Source organism: Leopardus geoffroyi, chromosome B3, assembly GCF_018350155.1.
Source record: "Leopardus geoffroyi isolate Oge1 chromosome B3, O.geoffroyi_Oge1_pat1.0, whole genome shotgun sequence".
NCBI classification, from domain to species: Eukaryota; Metazoa; Chordata; class Mammalia; order Carnivora; family Felidae; genus Leopardus; species Leopardus geoffroyi.
The window spans coordinates 33,606,319-33,633,386 of NC_059337.1; the positions used below are offsets into that span (position 1 = coordinate 33,606,319).

At 39.8% G+C, this 27,068-nt stretch overlaps 1 protein-coding gene across 3 annotated transcripts in view; it reads right to left on the reverse strand.

The window, feature by feature from the left end:
• Positions 1-957: 957 nt before the first annotated feature.
• The window catches only part of LOC123582751 (transmembrane protein 202-like), a 29,211-nt gene continuing 3,100 nt past the window's right edge, over positions 958-27,068 (reverse strand). Inside the window, exons 1-5 of one of the 3 annotated variants that reach the window (XM_045449170.1) lie at positions 10,115-12,099; positions 9,639-9,894; positions 2,339-2,488; positions 1,871-2,002; positions 958-1,400 (exon numbers count right to left, since the gene is read on the reverse strand). In XM_045449170.1, coding sequence (XP_045305126.1) covers positions 1,204-1,400; positions 1,871-2,002; positions 2,339-2,488; positions 9,639-9,894; positions 10,115-10,252 — 873 coding nt within the window. In that variant the 5' untranslated portion in view covers positions 10,253-12,099 and the 3' untranslated portion in view covers positions 958-1,203. Of the gene's footprint in view, positions 1,401-1,541; positions 2,003-2,338; positions 2,489-9,638; positions 9,895-10,114; positions 12,100-27,068 lie in introns of those variants that run through there. The other 2 variants (XM_045449171.1, XR_006704533.1) reach the window with 2 other exon arrangements.

Sequence of the window (27,068 nt, forward strand, 5' to 3'; positions counted from 1 at the left end):
GGACTTTAAGACACAGGACAGAGGAACATAAGGGAAGGGAAGCAAAAATAATATAAAAACAGGGAGGGGGACAAAACATAAGAGGCTTTTAAATATGGATGAGTTGTGGGAGGGGGGGGTGATCTAAATGGGTAAGGGACATTAAGGAATCTACTCCTGAAATCATTGTTGCACTATATGCTAGCTAACTTGGCTGTAAATTTTATTTTTTATTTATTTTTTTATTTTTTAATTTATTTTTAACGTTCGAGCCCCGCGCTGGCCTCTGTGCTGACAGCTCAGAGCCTGGAGCCTGTTTCAGATTCTGTGTCTCCCTCTCTCTCTGGCCTTCCCCCATTCATGCTCTGTCTCTCTCTGTCTCAAAAATGAATAAACGTTAATGGGGCGCCTGGGTGGCGCAGTCGGTTAAACGTCCGACTTCAGCCAGGTCACGATCTCGCGGTCCGTGAGTTCGAGCCCCGCGTCGGGCTCTGGGCTGATGGCTCAGAGCCTGGAGCCTGTTTCCGATTCTGTGTCTCCCTCTCTCTCTGCCCCTCCCCCATTCATGCTCTGTCTCTCTCTCTGTCTCAAAAATAAATAAACGTTGAAAAAAAAAAAAACAGTATAGGCCACATATAACAAAGAAATTTTCAAGCAGAATTAGATGACATCTTTCTCTAGATGGCATCTTCCTCTAGATGACATCTTTCTCTATGGGTCATTCTGCTCTGTAAGATCCCTGATGCCCAAAGACATCTCTAATCCACACACTGCACCTACTGCTAGTTTCTTTCATTCGTGATTCTAACCACAGATGTTTTATCTTAGAAATTTTTTCTTGGGGAGCCTGGATGGCTCAGTTGGCTAAGTGCCCAACTTTGGCTCAGGTCATGATCTCACAGTTAGTGAGTGCGAGCCCTGCATCAGGCTCCATGCTGATGGCGCAGAGCCTGCTTGGGATTCTCTCTCTGCCCCTCTGATTCTCTCTCTCTCAAAAATAAATAAACTTAAAAAATTTTTTTCTTAAGTGGATTTTTATTATTTTCTTTACATTTCTATAATACATATTTTGGATCCAGTGCACACAAAAGATAGCTTTACTGCTATCTCCTTCAATAGCATGGACATGACATTAGGAGAGTTTCCTAGAATCTACACAATCATTTCCAACTCAGCCCCTCTTCTGTTTTTAAAACAAGCAGTAGTTGGGTTTTCCTATCACCATCACGGTTCTGCTTCGGGGGCTGTTTTCTCTTCCTCAGTTGGAGCTTCCATATCAGACCTTAACCCTTCATCTTCAGCAGGTAATTCTTTGGTCACTGGACCAACCCCTAGCCTTGACTTCTCCGTGGGACTCGCGGTGACATTTTGATCAAGGGGAGGAAATCTGAAAGTTATGTGGTTGAGGAAGGACATGATCCCTAAAGGAGGAGAAGAATTTGAGGTGAGTTTCAGTATACAGATGGTCTTTTGGCTTTCAAAATTCTTAGTGATGTTTTAGAAGAGGTTCTAAAGACCTCTTCTTAGTGAAGCCAACCCTTCTCTCCCCCAGCACAGTTACTTTACCCTCCTGTGCTCCCATTGCATTATCTCACATGGTGAAGACAAAGCTTGAACCTCCTAGATTCAAATGATAGTTCCACAACTTTCTGTGTGGTCTTAGGCAAGTCAGTCAACCTGTGCCTGCCTCAGTTAATGGTAGAACAGGTTACTAAATCCAGGTTTCCAGACTTCAAAATCCATACTTTCTTTGCCATACCACTCTGCCTCTCCATGTATAAATGTTCCGGATAGGAACAGTCATTTCTTCTATTTCTCCTAAATTCTACCTTGCCTTCAAGAAGTGGTTTCTTCTTCTATCCTTCTAGCATAAGACAGGGGACTGACTCACCAGAAAACATGAATAAGAAGTCACTCCACCAATTAATATGATAGGCCCATAGGAGATCTGGCTCCAAGGCATCCTTAGTATGCCTGTAAACCTGTGCCAGAAACAGGATAAGGCAGAGGAGCAAGGAGATGGCTAGGACCAAAAGAAAAGATGTCACAACCCATCAGTGTCTTCAGTCTTCCTTGACCACGCACCCCCCCCAAGTCTTCTACCTCCACGCCATATGCACAGCAAGATTAAAATTTAGGGCTTGACCAATATGGGAAAGAGAAAGGGGCCTCTCCCTTCCCCCTGGTATAAGTCAGTTAAAGTGTGTTTTATGCAGTAAGACAGGGCCGGAAGCTGGCAACTTGATGTGATACTGAAGAAGAGGAAAGGGGCAAGAAAAAGAGAATAAAAGCCCCACAGAGAAACTTGATTCATTTGACAGTTTTACCCTGGCATTTCCCTGCCAGTCTAGGTCTGTACCTGAGATGAAGCTCAGTATGGATACCTTCAGATCGAAGTTGGTGGTCGTACTTCCTCTTCTAGGCAGGCAAGAGCTGATGAGCCAGCCAAGGGCAACGAGTATGGAGAAGATAGAGATGAGGAAGAAAGTCCTGGAATATTGAAGGTAATCTGCCAAGGAGAATGAGAAAGGAAAGGCTTGGGTAGTCCAGCAGGGGGCCAGCAGGGTCTGGGTAGTCCAGCAGGGTTTTCTTAAGAAAACCAGATAGAGTCTTAGAGAAGGGCGTGAGGACTAGGGAGGATGAAACAGAGCTTACTATGTGGCGTCCAGGGCATAAATAAGGATCTTATTTCCCAGCTTTTCTTTTTAATTTTTCAAGTTTATTTATTTATTTTTGAGAGAGAGAGAGAGAGAGAGAGAGAGAGAGAGAGAGAGAGAGAGCACATGCATGGGAAGGGCAGAGAGAGAGAAAGAGAATCCCAAGCAGGCTCTGAGCTATCAGCGCTGAGTCCCACATGGGGCTAGAACTGTGAGATCATGACCCGAGCTGAAATGAAGAGTCAGACACTTAACTGACTGAGCCACCCAGGTTCCCGTTTCCCAGCTTTTCATTGATACTTGGAATTTATTTACTGTGAAGGCAAAGCCTTCATTATAAAACTAAACAAATAGTTCTGGGTGCGTTAACACATTAACCTAGATGTAAACTAGCTTATAGGAAACATGACTCTAACATCACAACACAGATTAAAACATTTTCTTGTTCCTAATTCTAATTCTAAAAGTAATACATGGGGGCATCTGGGTGGGTCACTCGGTTAAGCATACGACTTCGGCTCAGGTCATGATCTCACAGTTCGTGGGTTCAAGCCCTGCCTGGGGCTCTGTGCTAACAGCTCAGAGCCTGGAGCCTGCTTCAGATTCTGTGTCTCCCACTCTCTCTGCCCCTCCCCTGCTTGTGCTCTGTCTCTCAAAAATAAATAAACATTAAACAATTTTTTTAAATACATACAAGTAATGCATGTTCAATATAAGGAAGAAAATCAGCCACAATCCCACTACCTAGAGGCAGCTACTACTGCTAGCATTTTATGTTATTTCTTTCCAGTATTTTTCTACCCTCTGTACTGAGTGGATATGATACTGCATATCAAGTGAATTTTTTCTTAAGATTATATGGTAAGATTATCCTCCAAATCACCTGTTGTAAACATCATTTTCATTTTTTTTTAATTTTTAAAAATGTTTATTTATTTATTTTTGAGAGAGAGAGCGAGGCTCAAGCCCACGAACCATGAGATCAAGACCTGAGCTGAAATCGAGAGCTGGTTCCTTAACTGAGGCACCCAGGCACCCCTGTATACATCATTTTTAATGGCTACCAAGGAGCTTATCATATTAACATATTTTACTTAATGACTTAACTGTTTTTGGACAGGTAGTTTGTTTCTATTTGTTTTTTCTCTTCCAAGTAGATCTGGCTTGTACAGGCCTTATCTTGCATCTGACCACAAAATGACGTCCCATTTACTTGAACTCCTCTCTTGTAAGATTTCAAACCTGAATTTTCTGGATTGTAGGAATTTCAATCCCTAAAAATATCTTTCTTTTTTTTTTTTTTTTTTTTTTTCTTTCCTGAAAGTCCCTCAAGGTCCTGCGTCACATTTGCTCAGGGACAGGCCTGCTAACATCCTTTTGTTCCAAAGCCCTTACCCAAATGCCATAACGCCACTTCTCTCATCTCCTGGCTCAAGATCTCTGCTCTCTGCAGATTGGATGTTGGTAAGAGAGAAGGGGCATGCTAAACATTACTTTTTCCTAACATCTCCCTAATATCAAGCAGATCCTTCCCTTAACTCCCACAGCAGTGTTTTAAGATACATGCATCTGATGTTTATAGCAGCATTACCTACAATTGCCAAATTATGAAAACCGCCCAAGTGTCAAGTATCTATCGATTGATGAATGAATAAAGAAGATGTGGTATGTATGCACACACACACACACACACACACACACACACACACAGCAGAATATTACTTAGCCATAAAAAGGAATGAAATCTTGCCATTTGCAATGACATGGATGGAGCTAGAGAGTATTATGTTAAGTGAAATTAGTCAGAGAAAGAAAAATACCATACGATTTCACTCACATGTGGAATTTAAGAGAAAAAACAAACAAGAAAAGAGAAGCGAAGAGGCAAACGAAGAAATAGACTCTTAACTATGGAGAATAAATGGATGGTTACCAGAGAGGAGGTAGTTGGGGGATGGATTAAATAGGTGACGGGGATTAAGGAGTACGCTTGTTGTGATGAACACCGGGTGATGGAAGTGACGAATCACTAGATTGTACACCTGAAACTAATATTATGCTGTATTTTAACTAACTGGAATTTAAATAAAAACTTGGAAAAAAAAAAAGAAATAGAGGATAACACACGATTGCGAGTAAATATAGTTCTTCTGAGATACTGCAGACCCTGCAATGTCTTCAGTATCCTTTAGGGGGTGCCTCCTTGTCTAGCTTTTTTCCTTTCTTAAGCCAGATGGGCTCTACCACTAAAAGTTCTCTCAGAACTTTTATGTCTGAGAATCACAGTCCGGCTTCCAGGTAACCCAGAGAGAAGAAAATATGTTAAAACTTATCCCAATTTAAGATTTGACTCTTAAGTTTTACTTCGTTCTCTAGAACTCACCACTTACATCATCAATAATAGGAAAGTCCATGAAAAGAAACCACACCCCTACCCACAGAGGTGAGTTGTTCTGTGGCCCAAACAAATTAGCCACATTAAAACATGATGACCCCAAAGCAACACATTTTCTGAAACCTGGGTTTCATAATTAGTGGGATATGTAGCCAGTGAGAACCATCAGCCTACATTGAGCTTCATGAAGCCCAGTGTGACAGGCATCATTCATGGTATTTAGCCCACTGCCCCCCACTAGACCTAGCAGCCCTTGCCTATAGTCCCCTGACTATAGCTAATTGGACCAAAGAATGGGCTCTGACCCATATTGGACTAATTTGATTCTTATGCTTGGAAATTTGGATTTGAGACTGATTCATGTTAATTTCCTCTTTTGCTTGTTTGAGCCAAGAAGATACAAAGCTAGACTGGGATCTCACTTTTTAGGATTTGCACACTAACAAGAGAAACTGAGCTGTAGTGATAAAACAAAGTGTAAACTAAGATGGGTGACAATGCAGCTCTAGAGAGACTGAGTGACTGGCAGGCTTGATTTTCTTCATCGGAGACCCCGGTCTTGTCTGGAATTTCCTAAGGTACAGCAAACTTCCTGCCTTTGGGAGTCTATGAGATTCTTCTGAATAAATAAGTTCACTCCATAGCTTATACTAGTTCAAATGAAATCTGATCATTAAAACACAAAAGTGCACTAAGATATTTGGTGTAAGTTCTGTCTAAGATATGTGACAGCCCAGCCTTTCCTCCACCATGAGAGGAAGAATTGACTTCATGTTTTTCTTACAATCTTCTCCATTTTGGCTCCTTATCTCCTGAAACCACATGAACAAGATCACTCACAACTCCAAAGGAACAACTGAAGATTTACAGCATAGAATAATCTCACCCCAAAAGGAAGCAAGTCTACTAGTCATAATTATATACAACTAATTATCTGACTAAACTAAACACTTAACTCCATAGTATAAAATGGTTGCATTTGGTTAACTTCATAGTTTTTTTCCTAATTCATTGAACAAAACAAAACAAACATCCTAAAGCTGAATTCAAGTCTCCATCTCCTATAAAACCAAAAGCTATTTCAGCTTTCAAACATCAGTTTTTACAGTAGCTTCCTTGTCAAAGTTTCAAAGATCTCAGGACCTAAGTTACACAAGGCCCTACTTGTCAATAAGAAGTTTTGGTCCAGGGAAAGAGAAGTGCCCTAGATATAAGGAACACCCATGTAGGTCACATGTATCAAAACACTGCTGAAGATTTCCTTAGTAATATTCTTTTATGGCCTTGGGTTGCAGGAATAGCAAGGCAAACCTCCCAGTTTGCTAAAGGCAATGAAGCTAATGCCCTGGGAAAAGAGGGGATGCCATTCTCAATTTGGAGAGGAAGAAGCCCACATCACACGAAAAGCTTGATAAGATCCTTGCTGGTGTTCTCATCCCAGTCAGTGATTCTGTACTTCAGAGCACCATCAGGTAGGACATAAAAGCTACCAAGACTGGAAGGGATACTACCATACTGGAAAGCAGTAATGATTCTCAGTGAATTGGGAACACTCACCATTCAGTAGTTTGGGCTGGGCAAGATCTCCTTCTATTGTTATGAAAGTAAAACTTGGTCCAGGAGGTTTTGGAAAGTGAGAGGGCCCGGGCTATAAGCCACCTCGCTCTTGTGAACAAATAAACTTAGTTAACACTAGATGCTCTTTTCCTTTACAGCTGTTGACACTCTGGAAGGAATCAATGGGGAAGCCAAGATGACGTGAGAAGAAAGAAGCATAGGAGAGAAGCCAGCCATAGGAAAAGCTAAGCACCTAGTACTCAGCTGTGCCAAAGAGATTTGGGGGTGGGATTCCTCTTACTGCACCCTAGGTCCTTCAGCAAAAATCAAAGCCAGAATAGGGAGACAGTGCTCCGAAAGGGCTAGCTCCTTTTAACTATGAAGGAGCCAGACTGAGTGAGTGCAGGTGGGGTGTGGCTATGGATTTTGAGAATGAAGAAGGTGCTGCTGAGGAGTCAGCCCACTTATTTAGTCAGATCTAAACCTCCATGTTGTTGCCATAAGGCCAAGACAAAATTTTTATTCCAGTCACATAAGGCCAAGACAAAACTTCCCCAGCCTCATGGAAAAGAAGGTGGTTTTAGAATGGAAAAGATGGAGACCTAGCACCTGGGAGAGGAGGCTGTGAAATCAACTTAGGATTTAGGTTCCTCACACAGCTTGGCCTTGTTTATTGTGCAATGGTTCTCAGGCCCTGGCTCCGGAGGGTCCACTGCTTTGACTAAAAGACCTAATCTTCTTTCTCCACAGTCTTCCAAATGGTCCAACCTACTCTCTATGGCAGAACATTCCTTTATATTATGGTTTGATCTCACCTATGCTACAGGGGAGTTAACAGAAGGGTCTGTTCCACACTTGAGACCTAGAATAAAAGTGAAGGATGGTGTCCCCTACTCCCCACCCCTTCTCCATTCTGTTAGCAACTGCTACAGCAGAGAGGCTATCAATCATCTAGAACCAGGTGAAATCAGAGGCAGAGGCACAATGGCCTAATGTAACTCCACGACAGAGGAACATGAACACACACATTCTTGAGTCCATCTTAGAAACTCACAGAAATGAAACTCACAGAAATGACATTACTGCTTTCCAGTAGGGTAGTATTCTTTCCAGTCTTGGTAGCTTTTATATCCTACCTGATGGTGCTCTGAAGTCAAGAATCATTGACTGGGATGATCCTGAAAACGCCTTTCCATGGGAAAGGGGGCTAAATTCTTGCAATTAATAGGTAAAAGTTTAAAGTTCTTGAATTTGGACAATAGTGTTTTGGGCAGTAATAACATAACAGATTAGTGAGAGCTGAACACATTCATGACATTTGGGAAATTCATTATGAGAACTGCGGACTACTTACTGATCCTAGAATTAGAACTTAGTTAACGTTGCAAACAGGATAGATACTTGACTTAAAATTGTGTACTTAAAGGACTCAGTTGACCACCTCTAAATCATTAACAGTTGGCCTCATAGGTAACATCCAGGTTCTGAGAAATAAACTATTTGCTACTGTAAGTGACAAAATTCCAAGACTCTCATTCATTAAAATTTTAATAATCTTCAAGTCCTAAGTTTTAACCTGGGCATGATTACATAAATATTGCAGTTTAATTTTTATGCCTGTATCTCTTACTCCATTTCTCTAGAAATGGAATTTGTGAGTGTAAATCTCTGGATACACATAATCATATTGCTTTGGTTATAGCCATTTACATGGTCCCCAGTGTATATGAGAGCGTCCAGCATTGTGTATCATCATTTAAAAATCTCTGCTAATGTCACGTTTGAAAAATCTTATCTTACTGTTCATTTGATTTGCCTTTCTTTAATGATTTATTATGGTTAAAATAGTTTTACCTATGTTTATTTACTAAACATTTTTAGTTTTTGTTCTGTGAATTGTCTGGTTATCAAGAATTTATTTGAGGGGCACCTGGGTGGCTCAGTTGGTTGGGCAACCAACTTCAGCTCAGGTCATGAACTCATGGTTCATAGGTTCGAGCCCCGCATCGGGCTCTGTGCTGACAGCTCAGAGCCTGGAGCCTGCTTCGGATTCTGTGTCTCCTCTCTCTCTGCCCCTCCCCCACTTGTGCTCTGTCTCTCTCTATCAAAAATAAATAAAATATTTTAAAAATTAAAAAAAAAAGAATTTATTTGAGTATTTGCCTTTTTATTAATAATATACATTTTAAAATATTAAGGCCATTAGCCTTTTATCTTTCATATTTGTTGCAAATATTTTCTTTAGTTTTTCTTTTAAGTTGAAGGTGCACTTGAATTGTCTGCCTGCCTTTGATTTTAGTCCCTTCTCAAGATCTTGTGTTTGGGTCCTGCCCTTGAGTTCCACAAGTCATAGATGCTCCAGCTCAGGTCTGAGCCTAGGTGCAACCCCTCCAACCCCACATCCAGCATCTGGAGCCTCTGCCTATCTGTATCTCTTGTGGATAATGGGAAAACTGTTTCGTGTAGTTCTGTCTTTCCTCTAAGTGTTGCTTCTGATTGAAAAACTCATGCGTATGGTATCTTCTAGCCCTAGAAACTTATTTTTCAATGTTTTATATTGCATTTTCAGATCTGCTTAAGTTCACATAAAATTTGACATTAATAATTTACTCTAAATAGCTAGCATTTGTTATACACCCTTATCTGACATGCATTTACATTCTCTTCTACTGTTGGCAGAAGAACACACTGACCTTAAAAATTAAATCTGATGGAGGCTGAGATACCTTGCTTTGTTTCCCGGTTATGATCAATTACATCTATTTCTGCAAGTGATGTTAGAATACCAACCATTCTGCTTCACAGGGACAGCTTATAAAGGCCCAATGGGTTCTTCCCAGAAAGTAAAGAGAGTATCAACTACTGAGTTGGGAAAGGTTACACTGAGAACACCAAAGAAAAGGATGGCTACATTCACAATTTGGCTGAGATCCATCCTGGACTTGGAGAGGTGAGGGCAAAGAGATCTTGGAGGAGGAAAGATGAAGGGCCAACATGGCAGAAAGCTCTGGAACTGTGGGGCCTGTGGTGTTTAATTTGGTGGAACTCACAGGGTGGTTTGGGTGTGTGGCTCCAGCACAGCTCATAGTTGCATGTGATCCAGAGTCCTGCGTAGAGCTCAAAGCCATTCTTGGTCACCAGGAACCTCACCCAGTTCAGTGGGGACATGCAGATCACCATTAGGAAACCAAAACCACACAGGCTGCCACAGAACGTTCGGATGTAGATGTGTGTCTGATTCACATGCTGCTGCCGCCTCTGGGGTGGCATTGAGGCATTCGGATATTTGTTGATGGGGAGGGTAGGCTACAAGGATGAGGGAAATATTGCCTACCCAAAAAGATAACCATTGATCCCCAGAGGCTCCTACTCATCTCTACCTTAAGTGTCTCCATGTGGGCTTGATCTGTGGCTGTCTATCCCTACCCAGGGTGATCTTTTCTCTTTCTTTAGGATACTCTATCTAGACCCACCTTTAAGTAAGTCTTCTTCCTCCCATCTGACCTACAATTAGGTACCTCCTCACCCTTTGGTAGTGCCGGTTCCCCTTAATTTTGGGAACCTTAGGATTATAGAAGGTCAAGGCCATTTGTTCCCTGCTCTCCATCTTGGCAGCCAGTTTGCTTTGTAACTGCCACGGAATTTGTCTCAGCACCTCCCACATGTGCTGGCAGCATCAAAACAGGCCAGAACCCATGGCACAGATTCCATGTCCATTTGATATTCTGGGTCTAATCAGATCAGGAACAAATCATCACATTTTAATCAAGTGCATGCATATGTGATGCTCCCACCTCTCCCTTCTCTGACCCTTTCAACTCCTTCATTAAATAAATCCGCAAATATTTTGTCAGCAGTTGCTGTGTGTCAGGCTTTGTCTTAGGTCCTGGGATATAAAGATGAATAAGACACAGTTCCCTAATAGCCAATAAAAAAGTTAACTCAGGTGTCTTCGGGACTCCATAGCTTGTGGTTAGAATTCAAGATTACGAGTAGCCTGGCATTCATGGTCTTGCCCCAACACTAAGTGGAAGGCCCTGGATGTGTCTCAATAGGCTCACGAACCAGTCTGTCAGCCATAGATCATCATGCAGTATTCCCCTCCCCACCCCCCCCACCCCCACCTTTTCTTCCTTTCTTGCTCGAGTACCTTCTCTTCAATGCCTTCTCATGAAGCCATTCAAGGGTGCTACGGTCCTGCCACTGCCAGTGCTGACAGGGCCCACTGTGAAAATGCCAGCATCCCCAGCACAGGGGGCTACCAGCCTGCGTGCTGAAAGCTACCATTCTCAATACTGCAGCAGTGTTGGGTTCTATGTGAAAGCGAGAATGGCCTTTCCCTGTTTCCACAGCCAGCACAGCTTGTGCCCAGAGTAGCTCAAAGTCTTCTTTTCAAATAATTCTCTCAGTGTTGCTCCTAACTCCTCTCCCCACAAGGGCTCAAAAGCAGTCCAAGATGCTGAACAGACACCATCCTGTTCCACATCATGGACATTTATTCAAATAAATGACCAGCTGTATTGCCAGCTCTTGTTTTCCATGAACAGATAAACTCCGATTCCTAAATTTGGGCTGAATTAGAATGCCCTATCACCCGTTTCTCCCAGCATACCCTCTCCTTGCCTGCCCAAGCCTGTCGAAACCTATACTTTGTTAGCTGGTGGGAACAACTGGCAGTTAGCTTGTTTATGTCCATGCTTTAGCATGAAGCCCTCCCTCTCCAAAAGTGTTATTTGACTCTCCGTCTACCAGAACTTAGCCTAGCGCCTGGAAAGAATAGTATTTAATGTTAAATGAATAAATGAACAATATATTTTTAAATAAAGGACAGAGGTTGGTACAGAGGACAGAATGGTTAACATTTTCAGGGGAAAATTAGGAAAGATTTATTGGAAGAGGTGATGTATTAATTGGATTTCCAGCTAAGGAATATTCCAGGTGATAGAGGTGATAGGGCACTGAGGCAAAGAGAATGATATGTCTCAAGGCAGGAAACCATGGACAGCATGAGGTTCTTGGGACATTAGAAGCAATGTGGTTCTACTAGGTACAAACTCAAAGGTGAGGGTTGAAGGGTGCAGATATCAGCAAGAGCTAGATCACAAAGAGTCCTTTAGGCCATGCTATGCAATTATATTGTGAAGTCTCAATTGCTGTAATCCGCTAGTGCCACTGGAGTGATTATAGGAAAGACTTTTCCATTTGCAGCAAACTGGCTGTACAGCATGACTGTTAGATGCACACTCATGCCTAGGGAGCTAGACATAGGCATTGAATACACAGGCCTACCTTTCAGTCCCCATTCTAGCACTTACTTAAGTAGTTCCAATACTCATGGTTAGGTTACTTGGGGCAGTTTCCTTAACCTCACTGAACATCAATTTCTTAATCTCTAAAACTGGGTTAATATTCATTCCTGCCTCATTAGAATTTTTGTGAGGATTAAATGAGATGATATGCATAAAGCTCTTAGCACAGTGCCTTCATACGTGCTCAGTAAATACTATTATTATTTATTTTTTTATAAAGCATTTTTTAAATGTTTTATTCATTTTTTGAGGGAGAGAGAGTGTGAGTAGGGGAAGGGCAGAGAGAGGAAGACAGAGGATCTGAAGCAGGCTCTGTGCTGACAAGCCGACAGGCTGACAGCAGCGAGCCCGATGTGGGGCTCCAACTCTTGAACCACAAGATGATGACCTGAGCCAAAGTTGGACACTCAACCAACTGAGCCACCCAGGCGCCCCTGTTTTTTTTTTTTAAGTTTATTTTATTTTTTAGTAATCTCTACACCCAATGTGGGGCTCAAACTCATGACCCCGAGATCAAGAGTCATTTTGTGAACAGTGTCTGATTGGCAAATGATGCAACCCTCCAGCTGTTGAAGGAACAGGTTGGGCAGTACTGGACAAAAGGTAGGATGTTCTTGGCCTGCTGGGAACTTGCTAGGGCCCAGATGCATATGACAAAACATTATTCATGCATCACTGGTGACTGGGTATATTGCCACTTCCCCCACTTTAAAAAGCAATTTGGAAAAAATAAAATAAAATAAATGAAATGAAATAAAATAAAATAAAATAAAATAAAATAAAATAAAATAAAAAGCAATTTGGGGTCCCCTGCCTATTTGGCAGCCACTGCCCCAGAGCCTGCAGGGTCCAGGAGGAGCATAGCTCAAGACAGTGGATCTTGAGTCTCCAACACCAACCCAACACAATGTGGAGTTGCTGCAGAAACCAGATTATGGGGGCTATTTAGGCTCCCAGTCCCTCCCTGCAGAAGCCTGGAGCTCTGCTCTTGCACTGATGCCCTTCACTGTGGAACTGGCGCAAGCTGGTTAAGGACTCAGTCTCTGAGAAAACAATTGGATTGATGTGAATGCAGTTTTGGAAAAACACGTGGACGATGTATACTGTAACATTCCACCACAGCAGCCAGTGAACCAGCGGAGGCACTGGCAGAGGCAGGCCCTGCTCCTGGGCCCCATGCTGACCTCGCAGAGGTCCTCCGGGGTGGGGGGGGGGGGCGGGAATGAAAAGCCAGGCCCCCACCATGGGATACTGAGAAGAAGAAAAAGCTGCTGGGAAGCTGCTAGCAAAAGACATACTCTGGGAAAAAAAATGGCTTATGGAAATCACTAGTAAAGGAGACAAAATTTGGATGACAAAACATATCATAACATTCAGGAACTGAAAAATGATGCTGAAATCACACAGAACTCTCCTTTTCATTTAACCCTAGAAATACTGAGGGGGCGGGGCACCTGGGTGGCTAAATCAGGTAAACATCCGATTTCGGCTCAGGTCATGATCTCACAGTTTGTGAGTTCGAGTCCCTCGTCAGGCTCTGCACTGACAGCTCAGGGCCTGGAGTCTGCTTCGGATTCTGTGTGTGTCTCTCTCTGCCCCTCCCCTGCTTGTGTGCTTGCTCTCTCGCTCTCTCGCTCTCCAAAATAAAAATAAACATTTAAAAAAACACTAGAAATATTGGGTAAAAGGAACTTCATACAGATCATGCCACAAGTCACAATGGTAAAGCACAAGGAATCGTCACATGCTTGAGAGCAACGCCCTATCATGGTAGCAGAAGAAGGGCGTTCCTTCCCCTGGATATGTGCATGTTTGACAAATACAATACATGGTATTTCACGAGAGGATTTTCTACAGAAGAATTAAGCAAAATGTGAGAGACGAAGTATATGCCATTGCTAGCCTGGCACACTGGTGCTTAAAGCATGCTAGGTCCTTCCACAAAAGTGTTCTTGTGAAAGCATCCCCTGCTTCTCTTCAAGTTGCTCTGGAGGACTATTAAAGAAAATTCGACAAGTGAATTTTTATTTTATTTTTTTTTTAATTTTTTTTATTTATTTTTGGGACAGAGAGAGACAGAGCATGAACGGGGGAGGTGCAGAGAGAGAGGGAGACACAGAATCGGAAACAGGCTCCAGGCTCCGAGCCGTCAGCCCAGAGCCTGACGCGGGGCTCGAACTCACAGACCGCGAGATCGTGACCTGGCTGAAGTCGGACGCTTAACCGACTGCGCCACCCAGGCGCCCCTTGACAAGTGAATTTTTATATAGTCCACCCATCTTTACAGCACAATAATGCATCATTTCCATTATCTGTGTATATTCAATCATGAAGAAAAAGAACTTAAAATAATTTCATGGCCTTGCAAAAAAAAAAAAAAAAAAGCAGTTTGGTTAAAAGAAAATAGAGTAACATGTTTGTGACCTTACAGTAGGCCAAGAATTGTTTTTAAACAAGACTTCTGGGGCGCCTGGGTGGCTCAGTCGGTTAAGCGTCCGACTTCAGCTCAGGTCACGATCTCACAGTCTGTGAGTTCGAGCCCCGCGTTGGACTCTGTGCTGACGGCTCAGAGCCTGGAGTCTGCTTCAGATTCTGTGTCTCCCTCTCTCTCTGCCCTTCCCCTGCTCATGCTCTGTCTCCCTCTGTCTCAAAAATAACTAAAAACATTAAAAATTTAAAAAAAATAAACAGGACTTCTATTCACCAAAAGATACCACTGAGAGTGTAAAAAGGCAATCCATAGAGTGGGGTAAGATATTTTCAATATGTGTATCTAAAAAAAAACTCATAGCAAGAATATAATGAAGAATTCTTACAAATAAATGAGAGAGGCAACCTAATAGAAAAATGAGCAAAGTCCTTAACTGATATTTTGCCAGAATAAAAACATATACATATATAACATAAAAAAGTGCTCAGATTCGTTAGCCATGAGGGAAATGCAAATTCAGACTGTAATGCGATATCACTACACATCCACCAGAATGACTCAAATGGAAAAGCGTTGGCAAGTATGTAGAACAACTGGAACCCTCATACACTTCTGTTGGGAGCGTAAATTGGTATGTTCACTGAAAAACTGCTTGGCGGTATCTGCTGGAGCTGAATAGATACATGTCCTTCTCATTTTAGGTAGCATGCAACAGAAAAAAAGTGTCCACATGTCCACCAAAAGATATGTATTACAATGCTCATAGCAGCACTTGTCATAATAGCCCCAAATTGGAAACTACCCAATTGCCCATCAAGAGAAGAAGGGAGGGGCGCCTGGGTGGCTCAGTCGGTTAAGCGTCCGACTTCAGCTCAGGTCATGATCTCACACTCTGTGAGTTCAAGCCCCATGTTGGGCTCTGTGCTGACAGCTCAGAGCCTGGAGCCCGCTTCAGAGTCTGTGTCTCCCCCTCTCTCTGCCCCTCCCCTGCTCATGCTCTGTCTCTCTCTGTCTCAAGAATAAATAAAAACATGAAAAAAAAATTAAAAAGAGAGAAGAATGGAAAAATCATGGTACATTCATACAATGAAATACTATGTAGCAATACAAATAATCTACAAGCACAGAAGCAATATGGATGAATCTCATCAACACAATGTTGAGCAAAAGAAGCCAGATACAAAAGACTGAATATGTATGATTCCATTTATATGAAGTACAAAACAGGCAAAATCTGTGTTGTCAGAAGTCAGAAATACCCTTGGGAGGAAGATGACTGGGGACTAGGAGGGGACACTAAGGGGACTTTGGGGTGCTGGAAATGTTATATTTCTTGATCTGGGCATTGATTACCATTCTATATGTATACTATACTTTAATAAAAAGTTAAAATATAAAAGCAAGAATCTTAAAAATGTATCATTTGTCTTAGTAATTTCACCTCTAGGAATCTATGAAATAAATATTAGTTTTATAGCTTGTTGATATAACCTCTTATCTGCTAGGAACAGTACTAGGTGCTTTACATACGTTAACCCACTTGTTTTTGTGAATCACATTTTTCCATTTCATCTTCTAATTTGTTACTGCTGACATATAAATAAGTTATTTTTGTCTATGTATTTTATAGGACCACTTGACTGAATTACTTTAATTCCAATAATTCCTTTGGATAATTCTCTTGGATTTTCTAAGTAAACATCATATCGACTCCAAATAATAATAATTCTGTCTCTTCCTTTACAAAACTTGCCTTATTGGATTGATTGGACCCTCCAAAACAATGTTTATGAAGTGTAGTAGGCATCCTTATTTTACTCTTGACTTTAATGGAACTGCCTGTATTCCTTTTTGTTTCATATGTATATTCATTTTTGTGTTAGTTTCATTCTATTTCTGTTTTGCCAAGATTTAACGTTTAGAATGGCCGTATCAAATGCTTTCTTAACCTCTAGAACATGGTCTTTCTCCCTTAGTCTATTTACCATATATGTTGCCATAATACATTTCCTAATGTTTATCTAAGTTTGCATTACAGTAATTAAATGTTTGTATAAGATACATTATTCTTTTTTGCAGATTTTTATTTAAGTTCTAGTTAGTTAACATATAGTGCAATACTGGTTTCAGGAGTAGAATTTAGTGATTCGTCATTTACATATAACACTCAGTGCTCATCACAACAAATCTCCTCCTTAATACACATCACCCATTTAGCTCATCCGCCACTCACCTCCCTCCATCGACCCTCAATTTGTTCTCTATAATTAAGAGTCTCTCATGATTTGGTTCCCTCTATTTTTCCCTCTTCTCATATGTTCAGTTGTTTTGTTTCTTAAATTCCACATTGGGTGAAATCATATGGTATTTGTCTTTCTCTGACTTATTTTGCTTAGCATAACACACTGTAGCTCCATCCACATCACTGCAAATGGCAAGATTTCATTCTTTTTGATGGCTGAGTAGTGTTCCATTATGTATATATACCACATCTAGTTTATCCATTCATCAGTTGATGGACAGTTGGGCTCTTCCATAGTTTGGCTATTATTGATAATGCTGCAATAAATGTTGGGGTGCATGTATGTACCCTTTCAAATCTGTATTTTTGTATCCTTTGGGTAAATACCTAGTAGTGTAATTGCTGGGTTGTAAGATAGTTCTATTTTTAACTTTTTGAGGAAACTCCACACTATTTTCCAGAGTGGCTGCACCAGTTTGTGTTCCCATCAACAGGGTAAGAGGGTTCCTCTTTCTCCTCAACCACACCAACATTTGTTGTTTCCTGTGTTGTTAATTTTAGCCATTCTGACAGGTGTGAGGTGGTGGTTTTGATTTGTGTTTCCCTCATGATGAGTGATGCTGAGAATACTGAGAATCTTTTAATGTGTCTGTTAGCCATCTGGATATCTTCTTTGGAAAAACATCTATTCATGTCTTCTGCCCATTGCTGAATTGGATTATTTGTTTTTTGGGTGTTGAGTTTGATAAGTTTTTTACAGATTTTGGATACTAACCACTTATCAGCTATGTCATTTGCAAATACCTTCTCCCATTCCATAGGCTTCCTTTTAGTTTCGTTGGTTGTTTCCTTTGCTGTGCAGAAGCTTTTTATCTTGATGAGATCCCAATAGTTCATGTTTGCTTCTGTTTCCCTTGCCTTCTGAGACAGTGTCTAGTAAGAAGTTGCTATGGCCAAGGTTAAAGTTGCCTGTGTTCTCTAGGATTTTGATGGTTTCCTATCTCACATTGAGGTCTTTCATCCATTTTGAATTAATTTTTGCGTATGGTGTAAGAAAGTGGTCCAGTTTCATTATTTTGCATGTCGCTGTACAGTTTTCCCAACACCATTTTTTCCATTGGATATTCTTTCCTGCTTTGTCAAAGATTACTTGACTCTGTGGTTGTGGGTCCATTTCTGGGTTTTCTGTTCCGTTCCATTGATCAATGTGTCTCTTTTTGTGCCAGTACCATACGTCTTGATTACTACAGCTTTGTAATATAGGTGGAAGTGCAGAATCATGATGCCTCCAGCTTTGCTTTTCTGTTTTAGGATTGTTTTGGCTATTTGGGGTCTTTTGTGGTTCCATACAAATTTGAGGATTGTTTGTTCTAGCTCTGTGAAAAATGCCAGTGGTATTTTGATAGGGATTACACTAAATGTGTAGATTGCTTTGGGTAGTATAGACATTTTAACAATGTTTGTTCTTCCAATCCATGAGCATGGAAAGTTTTCCCATTTTTTTGTGTGGTCTTCAATTTCTTTCACAAGTGTTCTATAGTTTTCAGAGTACAGATCTTTTACCTCTTTGATTAGGTTTATTCCTAGGTATCTTATTGTTTTGGGTGCAATTGTAAATGGGATTGATTCCTTGATTTCTTTTTCTGCTGCTTCATTACTGGGGAATAAAAATGCAACAGATTTCTGTACATTGATTTTATATCCTGTGACTTTGCTGAATTCATATATTAGTTCTAGCAACTAATGTTTTTTGTGGAGTCTTTCAGGTTTTCTACACAGAGTAGAAATGTCATGTCATCTGTGAACAGTGAATGTTTCACTTCTATGCTAACAAACAGGGGCAATCTGTAAGAATAGATTAATTCCTAGAAACATACAAACTACCAAAACTGAAACAGGAAGAAACAGAAAATTTGAACAGACCTATAAACAGCAAAGATACTGAATCAGTAATAAAAAAAATCTCCCAGCAAACAAAAGCCCAGGGACAGATGGCTTCCCAGGGAAATTCTACCAGACATTTAAAAAAGAGTCAATACCTATTTTACTCAAACTGTTCCAAAAAATTGAAACGGAAGGAAAACTCCCAAATTCTTTCTACAAGGCCAGCATTACCTTGATTCCAAAACCAGACAAAGACCCCATCAAAAAGAAGAATTTATAGGCCAATATCCCCAATGAACATGGATGCAAACATTCTCAAGATACTAGCAAATCGAGTTAAACAGTACATTAAAAGAAATTATTCATCATGATGAGGTGGGATTTATTCCTGAGCTGCAGGGGTGGTTCAATATTTGCAAATCAGTCAACATAATACACCACATTAGTAAAAGACTAAGAACCATATGATCCTCTCAATAGATGGAGAAAAAGCATATGACAAAATACAGCACCCATTCTTGATAAAAACCCTTAACAAAGTAGGTAGAGATGGAACATAACTCAAGATCATAAAATCCATATATGAAAGATCCACAGCTAATATCATCCTCAATGGGGAAAGACTGCGAGCTTTTCCCCTAAGGTCAGGAACAAGACAGGGATGTCCACTCTCACCATTACTATTTAACATAGTACTGGAAGTCTTAGCCTCAACAATGAGACAACAAAAAGAAATAAAAGACATCTGTTATTCTTCTGATATACTTCTAGGAGTATTTGTTTTTATAGTTGACCCAAGAATTATTTAGAATTTAAAAAATATAAACACGTTTAGATTTTTTTCCAGTTTTAATATATCATCGTCAAAGAACATGTCCTATAAATTCTACTTTTTTCTTCTCATCACAAGGAAAAAAATGTAACTGTATGCTGATGGATGTTAACTGGACTATTGTAATGACCATTTTGCAATAATACAAATATCAAATCATTAAGTTGTGCACCTAAAACTAATGTTATATGTCAATTATACCTCAAAAAATGAAAAAAAAAAAGTCCCACTTTTTGGAACTTAGTAATATTTGAGGTTTTTTGAGTTTTCTCAATGTTCTATAGACATTTTAAATTTTTTTTAAGTTTATTTATGCATTTTGAGCGGGGAAGAGGCAGAGGGAGAGGGAGAGGGATAATCCAAAGCAGACTCTAGGCTGACAGCGCAGAGCCCAATGTGGGGCTTGAACTGACGAACTGTGAGATCATGACCTGGGCTGACACCAGGAGTTGGACGTTTAACCACCCAGGCGCCCCGGTCTTATTGATATTTAAATACAATGTATAAAGGGGTGTGTGTGTGTGTGTGTGTATGTGTGTGTGATATCTTCTTCACTGATTTATCTGTCAACAGACACTTAGGTTGCTTCCCTATTCTGGCTATTGTAAATAATGCTGCGATAAATATAGGGGTGCACATATATTCTCAAATTAGTGCTTTCATTTTCTTTGAGTAAATACCCAGTAATGGAATTATTGGATCACATAGTATTTCTATTTAAAAATTTTTGAGGAAGCTCTATACTATTTTCCACAGTGGCTGTACCGATTTATATTCCCACTAACAGAGCACAAGGGTTCCCTTTTCTCCACATCCTTGCAAATACTTGTTATTTCTTATCTTTTTTTATTTTAGCCATTTGACAGGTGTAAGGTGATATCTCATTGTGGTTTTGATTTGCATTTCCCTGATGATTAGTGATGTTGAGCATCTTTTCATGTGTCTGTTGGAAATCTGTATATCTTCTTTGGAAAGATCGCTATTCAAGTCCTCTGCCCATTTTTAAATCACATTGTTTTTTAGTGTTGAGTTGTATAATTTCTTTATACATTTTGAATATAAATTCCTTATCAGATATATCATTTGCAAATATCTTCTCCCATTCAGTAGATTGTCTTTTTGTTTTGTTGATGGTTTCCTTCACTGTACAGAAGCTTTTTATTTTGATGTTGTCCCAATAGTTTATTTTTGCTTTTGTTTCCCTTACTTTTGGAGACATGTCTAGTAAGAAGTTGCAATGGCTGACATCAAATAGATTACTGCCTATGTTTTCTTCTAGGATTTTTATGGTTTCAGTTCTCACATCTAGGTCTTTCATCCCTTTTGAGCTTATTTTTGTGTATGGTATTAGGAAGTGGTCCAGTTTCATTCTTTTCCACATAGCTGTCCAGATTTCCCAGGGCCATTTATTGAGGAGACTTTTTCCCATTATATATTTTTGCCTACTTTGTCATAGATTGACATTTTGGTACCATTTTAAATGTCTCTAATTGGGGTGCTTGGGTGGCTCAGTCGGTTAAGTGTCTGACTTCAGCTCAGGTCATGATCTCATGGTTTGTGAGTTCAAGTCCCATGTTGGGCTCTGTGCTGACAGTGCAGAGCCTGCTTCAGATTCTCTCTCCCTCTTTGTGCCCCTCTCACTTTTCTCTCAGAAAAAAAAAAAAAAAAACTTAAAAAATAAATGTCTTCTATCAACAACATTTAGACAGTTCTTTGCACAATCTGAGTCTTTGTCTCTGATTAGCGGAATTTAACCTATTTACATATGTGATGATAGTTTAGATTGATTCGGCTTAGTCCTATCCTCATTCTTTGTATTTTCTGTTAAATACATATTCTTGTTTCCTCCTTTTTCCCTCTTATTTGCCAGAATGATCCAGTTTTCTTTCATCTTTTTCTTTTTCTATAATGACATGTATGTCATGTATGCTGTTTCTGTCTTGCTAGATCTTACTTACCAATTTCATTATACATATATTTACAATTAAGTTTAAGATATTAACAGTAGCAATGAAAGGATAATACTAATATTGAAAAAGATTGATTAAATGAGCATTTTCACACATTACTGGTGAGAATGTCAATATTTATCCCATGTTTCCAAGTATTTACAGAGAGTGAGAGGGAATTATATGGCTTAAGCCAGGAAAGGCCTAGGACTGTGGTCAATCTCATCCAAGGTACAGAACTGAAGGATGAAACTTCCAAGTGAAAACAAGGTATTAATGGTGGGATAGGATGAAAATAGATGCTGGCTTGGCAACCAATATCCTCAATGATGGTCATTGTAGTATTGCTTATAAGTGAGAAAATTTGGAAGCAACCTAAATGTGCATTAATGGGAACTGACTAATTAATTATGGAAGCTTCACAATTATGGAACTTTAACCATTCAATTCAAATGTCCTTATCTATAAACTGAGAATAATAAGAGCATCTACATATATCAAACATAAAGTTATCGTGAGGCTTAAATAAATTAACATAGGTAGAGCCCTCAGAATGGTGTCCAGCACATGATAAGTATGTTAGTGCATGTTAGCTACCATTATTATTATTATTATTATTATTATTATTATTATTATTTCGCTTTTAAAAACAGAATATTACAGGGAGTAGAGGGAGGGGAAATTGGATGAAGGTGGCCAAAGGCACAAACTTCCAGTTATAAGAAATAAATCCTAGGGTTGCAATGTACAATATGTTGACTAAAGTTAATACTGCTGTATGATATATATGAAAGTCATTAAGGGAGTAGATCCTAAGAGTTCTCATGACAAGGGAAAAAAATATATATTATATGTATCTATATGAGATGATGGACATTAACTAAACTTATTGTGGTAATCATTGCATGATATATATGTCATTATGCCATACAACCTAAACTTATAGAGTGCTGTATGTAACTATGTCTCTATAACTGGGGGACCCCCCTAGAATATTAGCTCTTTTACATAATATATTGGTTTTAAAAAATATTTTATTTAAATTCCAGTTAACATACAGTGCAAATATTAGTTTCAGGTGTACCATACAGTGATTCAGCACTTCCATACAACAGCCGGTGCTCATCACAAGTGCACTCCTTAATCCCCATCACCTATTTCACCCAATCCCCCCCTCCCCACCTCACCTCCAGTAACCATCAGTTTGTTCTCTATGGTTAAGAAGTCTGTTTCTTGGTTTGCCTCTCTGTCTTTTTTTCTCTTTGCTCATTTGTTTTGTTTCTTAAGTTCCACGTATGAGTGAAATCATATGGTATTTGCCTTTCTCTGACTTATTTCTCTTGTCATAATACATTGTTAACTGAAAGATGAGAGCATGGCAATAGTTATATCATGCTCTCATTTTTTGTTGTTAGAGATCATGGATGTATGCGCATAGAAAATGGTCTTATACAGAAATAACCATACATACTTTGTCATATATATGGTTTCAGCTCAGGTCATGACCTCACAGTTTGTGAGTTTGAGCCCCACATCGGGCTCTGTGCTGTCAGCCTGGAGTCTGCTTGGAATTATCTCTCTTCCTCTCCCCACCCCTCTCAAAATAAATAAATAAACTTAAAACTTAAAAAAAAAATGTCTATAAGACATTGAGAAAAACTGTCAAAAAACAAATATTACTAAGTTCCAAAAAGTGGAATTCTTTTTTTTCATTTTTTGAGGTATAACTGACATACAACATTAGTTTAGGTGTACAACTTCATAATTTGATATTTGTATTATTGCAAAATGATCATCACAATAGTCTGGTTAACATCCATCAGCATAGTTACATTTTTTTTTTCTTGTGATGAGAAGGAAAAAGTAGAATTCTTACAGGACACGTTCTTTGACCATAAAATATTAAAACCAGAAAAAATATAAACATGTGTATATATTTTTAAAATTGCACATATATATTTATAAATTTGTACTAAAGTGCCAGTAGTCTTTATCTTTCTGGCTTTTAAAAAAATTTTTTTAATGTTTATTATTTATTTTTGAGAGGGAGTGCATGCACAAGTGGGGGTGGGGCAGAGAGAGGGCGACACAGGATTAGAAGCAGGCTCCAGGCTCTCAGCTGTTGGCACAGAGCCTGATGTGGGGCTTGAACTCACGAACTGTGAGATCATGAGCTGAGCCGAAGTTGGACGCTTAACCGACTGAGCCACCCAGGTGCCCCTATCTTTCTGGCTTTTATGTGGTCCCTTAGCACTTAAAAGAGCTCAAAAGCATGAAATAAGCCCTGGGAAGGGTATAAACATCGGGAAGGATGATGGTGAACCCAGCAGATCAGGTGGTTGGGTCATGAGGTACTTTGGAAAACAAAACTGTAATTCCTGCATAGCTGAGTTTTTGAACTGAGAGTCATCCTTCTACATACAATATTGTGCTTTTTGAATTTAAAAAAATAAATACATATTGCTTTTATAATAAAGTAATAACAGTCATTACCTCCCCATAGAGTCCCTTCTAAGTGAATCTATTCCTTCACTAGCATCTGTTCAAAGATGGGAGTTTTGATCATCTGTGGGTTAGATGACTGCCATGTCTTACCAATAGCCACAGCTGTTATGATCAAGAATGACATCTCTTCCTAGCGGGACTAATCATATCCTGTCTCTGGAGAACTGAAAACTGGAATACTGAGGGAATAAACTAGGGAGATAAGGAGAATGAAACAGATGCAGGGGTGGAGATGAGAGTCTGGATGGGTCCTGAGAGACCACAGGGTAACCTTGATTCCTAATAGATATTACAGCCTATTTGACCTTGGCTATAGCTACCTTCTTATGTCTAGATGCTTGTGAAGATGATTAACTCCCTGCTGTTGAGCTAGTTGGAGTCTTCTTCCTCACAACTAATAGAACTCTGATACGAATAGTAAGTGTTTAACCTTTTGCACGTAGAACATGAAGAATCATTTTAATTTTTGAAGCATTCTTATATTATGTATTATCACTCATAGTAATTGGAAGGATCACTGTTTATTTGACCTTTGATTGCATGGATAGAGCTCTAATTACCTCATAATTACTTGTGTGTTCACTTGTTGAATTTGAACAATTCTTTATCCTTCCACTGGCCTCCTCCCACTATCTGCCTAATGTGGACTCAAGGAAGGTTAACGGATTTTATTGTTTTCCTAAGCAAACTTTAGGAAGTCAGCTGTCAAGGGAGAGAAAAATTGGCCAAACACAGTGACTTTATTACTTGCATCGTTGCTTCTTTCTAGCTCTAAAGTTAATTGAAAGTTGCCATGCACATTCAAATTCAATGATCGTCCCTTTCTAGAATAAGGCAGTGGGCTAAGAACAAGATGTAGACTTAGTGGACTCCATGATTAAACCGCATTCAATTCCCAGGAGACTAGATGACTGCAGGCATTTCCAGAGGCACAATCCAGTGGGGTAGAGAGAGTCCCAGTTAGGAAGGCCACACATCTGTGGTCTGGTTCCAGCCTTACCACTCTCTGGCTATATTTGCAGCTGGTTGGGTAAATGCAATATAAAAATTTATTGTTGTGCCTACTGCATGAAAAGCACTGTATTATGTGTATCAAGGAATGGATTTTGTCATTTGACAAAAATTTACTGAGCACTTACAATGTACATTCACTGTGCTAAGTGCTGGAAGTTTCACTATGAACAACATCCTATTCTTGTTCTTGAGGAATAGCACTTCAACTTTACCTCGCTGGTTCTCAGTTCTTTTATCTTAAATGAGAAGTAACCTAGATAATTTCGAAGATCATATCTAGGTCTAAACATTTATGCCTCCCAGAATTCTCCCCTAGATCTCTGTATCCCTTTTGGGGGTGCCAAGGGGGTTGTTCTGTTGTTTTAATTCAAGCAAACATTTACAAAAGAGGATTAAATAGTTTTCAAACATACATTACAAACAGTAAACATATACTGTTTGTATATTAGATTTCAAACATACACTATAGTATGTATCTAACCATGCATAGGTTTGTATGTTTGAAAACTATGTATTGGTTTTTTTTCCCAAACAACATATATTGATTTGAGTTCAGTAATGTAGTGTCTCTCCCTAAGATCTTTGTTAAGAGTTGAATCTTTCTCTGGAATTTCATGAATGCTTGATCTTTATTCATGATAGTATGAGGCCAGGAGCAGAATATTCAAACCATTGAATTTTGGCCAACTGCCTAATGTGGTTGTAACCCAAGTCCCTATGGAAGAGACATGCCGAGGATACTCCAGGCCAAGGAACACTGTAGCCAGGGCCTTGACCCAGATCTTGAATGAATACTCTACACAGGTGAGCTAGGCATTACTACCTTGGGGCCACAGGATTCCTTCTGCCTAGCCTACATCCTGCATCATGTTCCACTCCTCCCTTCTTCTGGACACCTCCTGACTCCTCTCTCCAGTTCTCTCCCAAGTGGGAGGAAGCCCCAGGGCATTTTCTGTGGCAGAAAAATTCAAAGAAGGATAATCAATCCCAGGAAGGAAAAAAAATCCAAGAGAAATATCCAAAAGGCACTCCCAACATAAGTAAGACATTTTAACTGTGCTCTTACCACAAAGAGGTCTACCCATAGCATCAGTGATATTGGACATTTTGGAAATCTGATTCACAGTAATATGCCAGTAATGTTTTCTGAAGTCAAACGTCAATAGATGGCCAAAGAACAGGAAAGTTGAAGGGGTTTGCGCTCTAGGTTTCTTGGAGTCTATAGCCTATTAGTCAAGGAAGGAGAATAGACCCAGGCAGGAGGAGAATGGGAAGAAGGCAAGGAAATGAGTGATAAATTTTAGGGCCAACTGGGGAATTCCAGTGGGCAAAGGGTCTGAATGATTTTCTCTAAAGGACTTACATAACTAGTTTAAGGTTTCATTGGTACCCCACCTCCCTAAAGGGGTTTCAGATTATGTCTGTGGTTATGGCCAGCATGAGCATTTATAACCACTGAGGCTCTAGGCATAAAGGCCTAAGAGATCAGACTGGAGCCAAGATAATCCTAGGCCAGAGAAGCCATCAGGTTGCCTGGAGCAGGATGCAGTTTAAGCAAAAGGGGTCCCTATTGAAAAGGCCTTAAACACCACATAACGATCCTAACTATATAAATTTGCCCTTTTTTGGCCTAAAAATCCCAACATCAGAGGCTGCTGCCCCAACCTGGATAGGATTTCTGATGTTTTCCCATGAGTTTATCTGACCTAGATGTAAGCTTAAAGTAGGCAAGAGCCTTAATCAAATAGCGCCTATGGTAAAGGGGAAACTAACATTTTTATCAGTATTTCTCTTCATGCACTATTGAGTCTAGACAAACAGAACTGCTCACACCCCCATAGCACTCCAGATTCTTTAGAGATCTCTGCCTAGGTTCATTCTCTTCATCCAAAAATATTCATTAAGTGTCTGTGAGCCAGACACTGTTCTAGGACTTTCTGGATCCTAAATCAAACAAATTAGATGAAGTTCTCCTCAAATTTGTAGCCCTTCTCCATGGACTGCTTTTCATCTACACATTGAAATTCTGACTATCTTTAAAAAGTTAATACAAATGCTTCCTCATTTATTCATTCTTTCAACAAATATTTGTTGAACACTTACCACATGCAGAATCCTGGCTCAGGCAGTAAGGATACCACTGTGAAAGAGATACCACTCACTCAGCATGTGGTTTGTGGGGGACACCAACAAGTAAAGAAGATAAAGTGACAGTGCCATAAAGAAGCACCCAAAAGGAAGTGATGTCTGAGTGCTTCTCAAAGTTTCTCATAGCACATGTAGGAGATGGCTCTTAGCTGGAGGTGACTGGCTA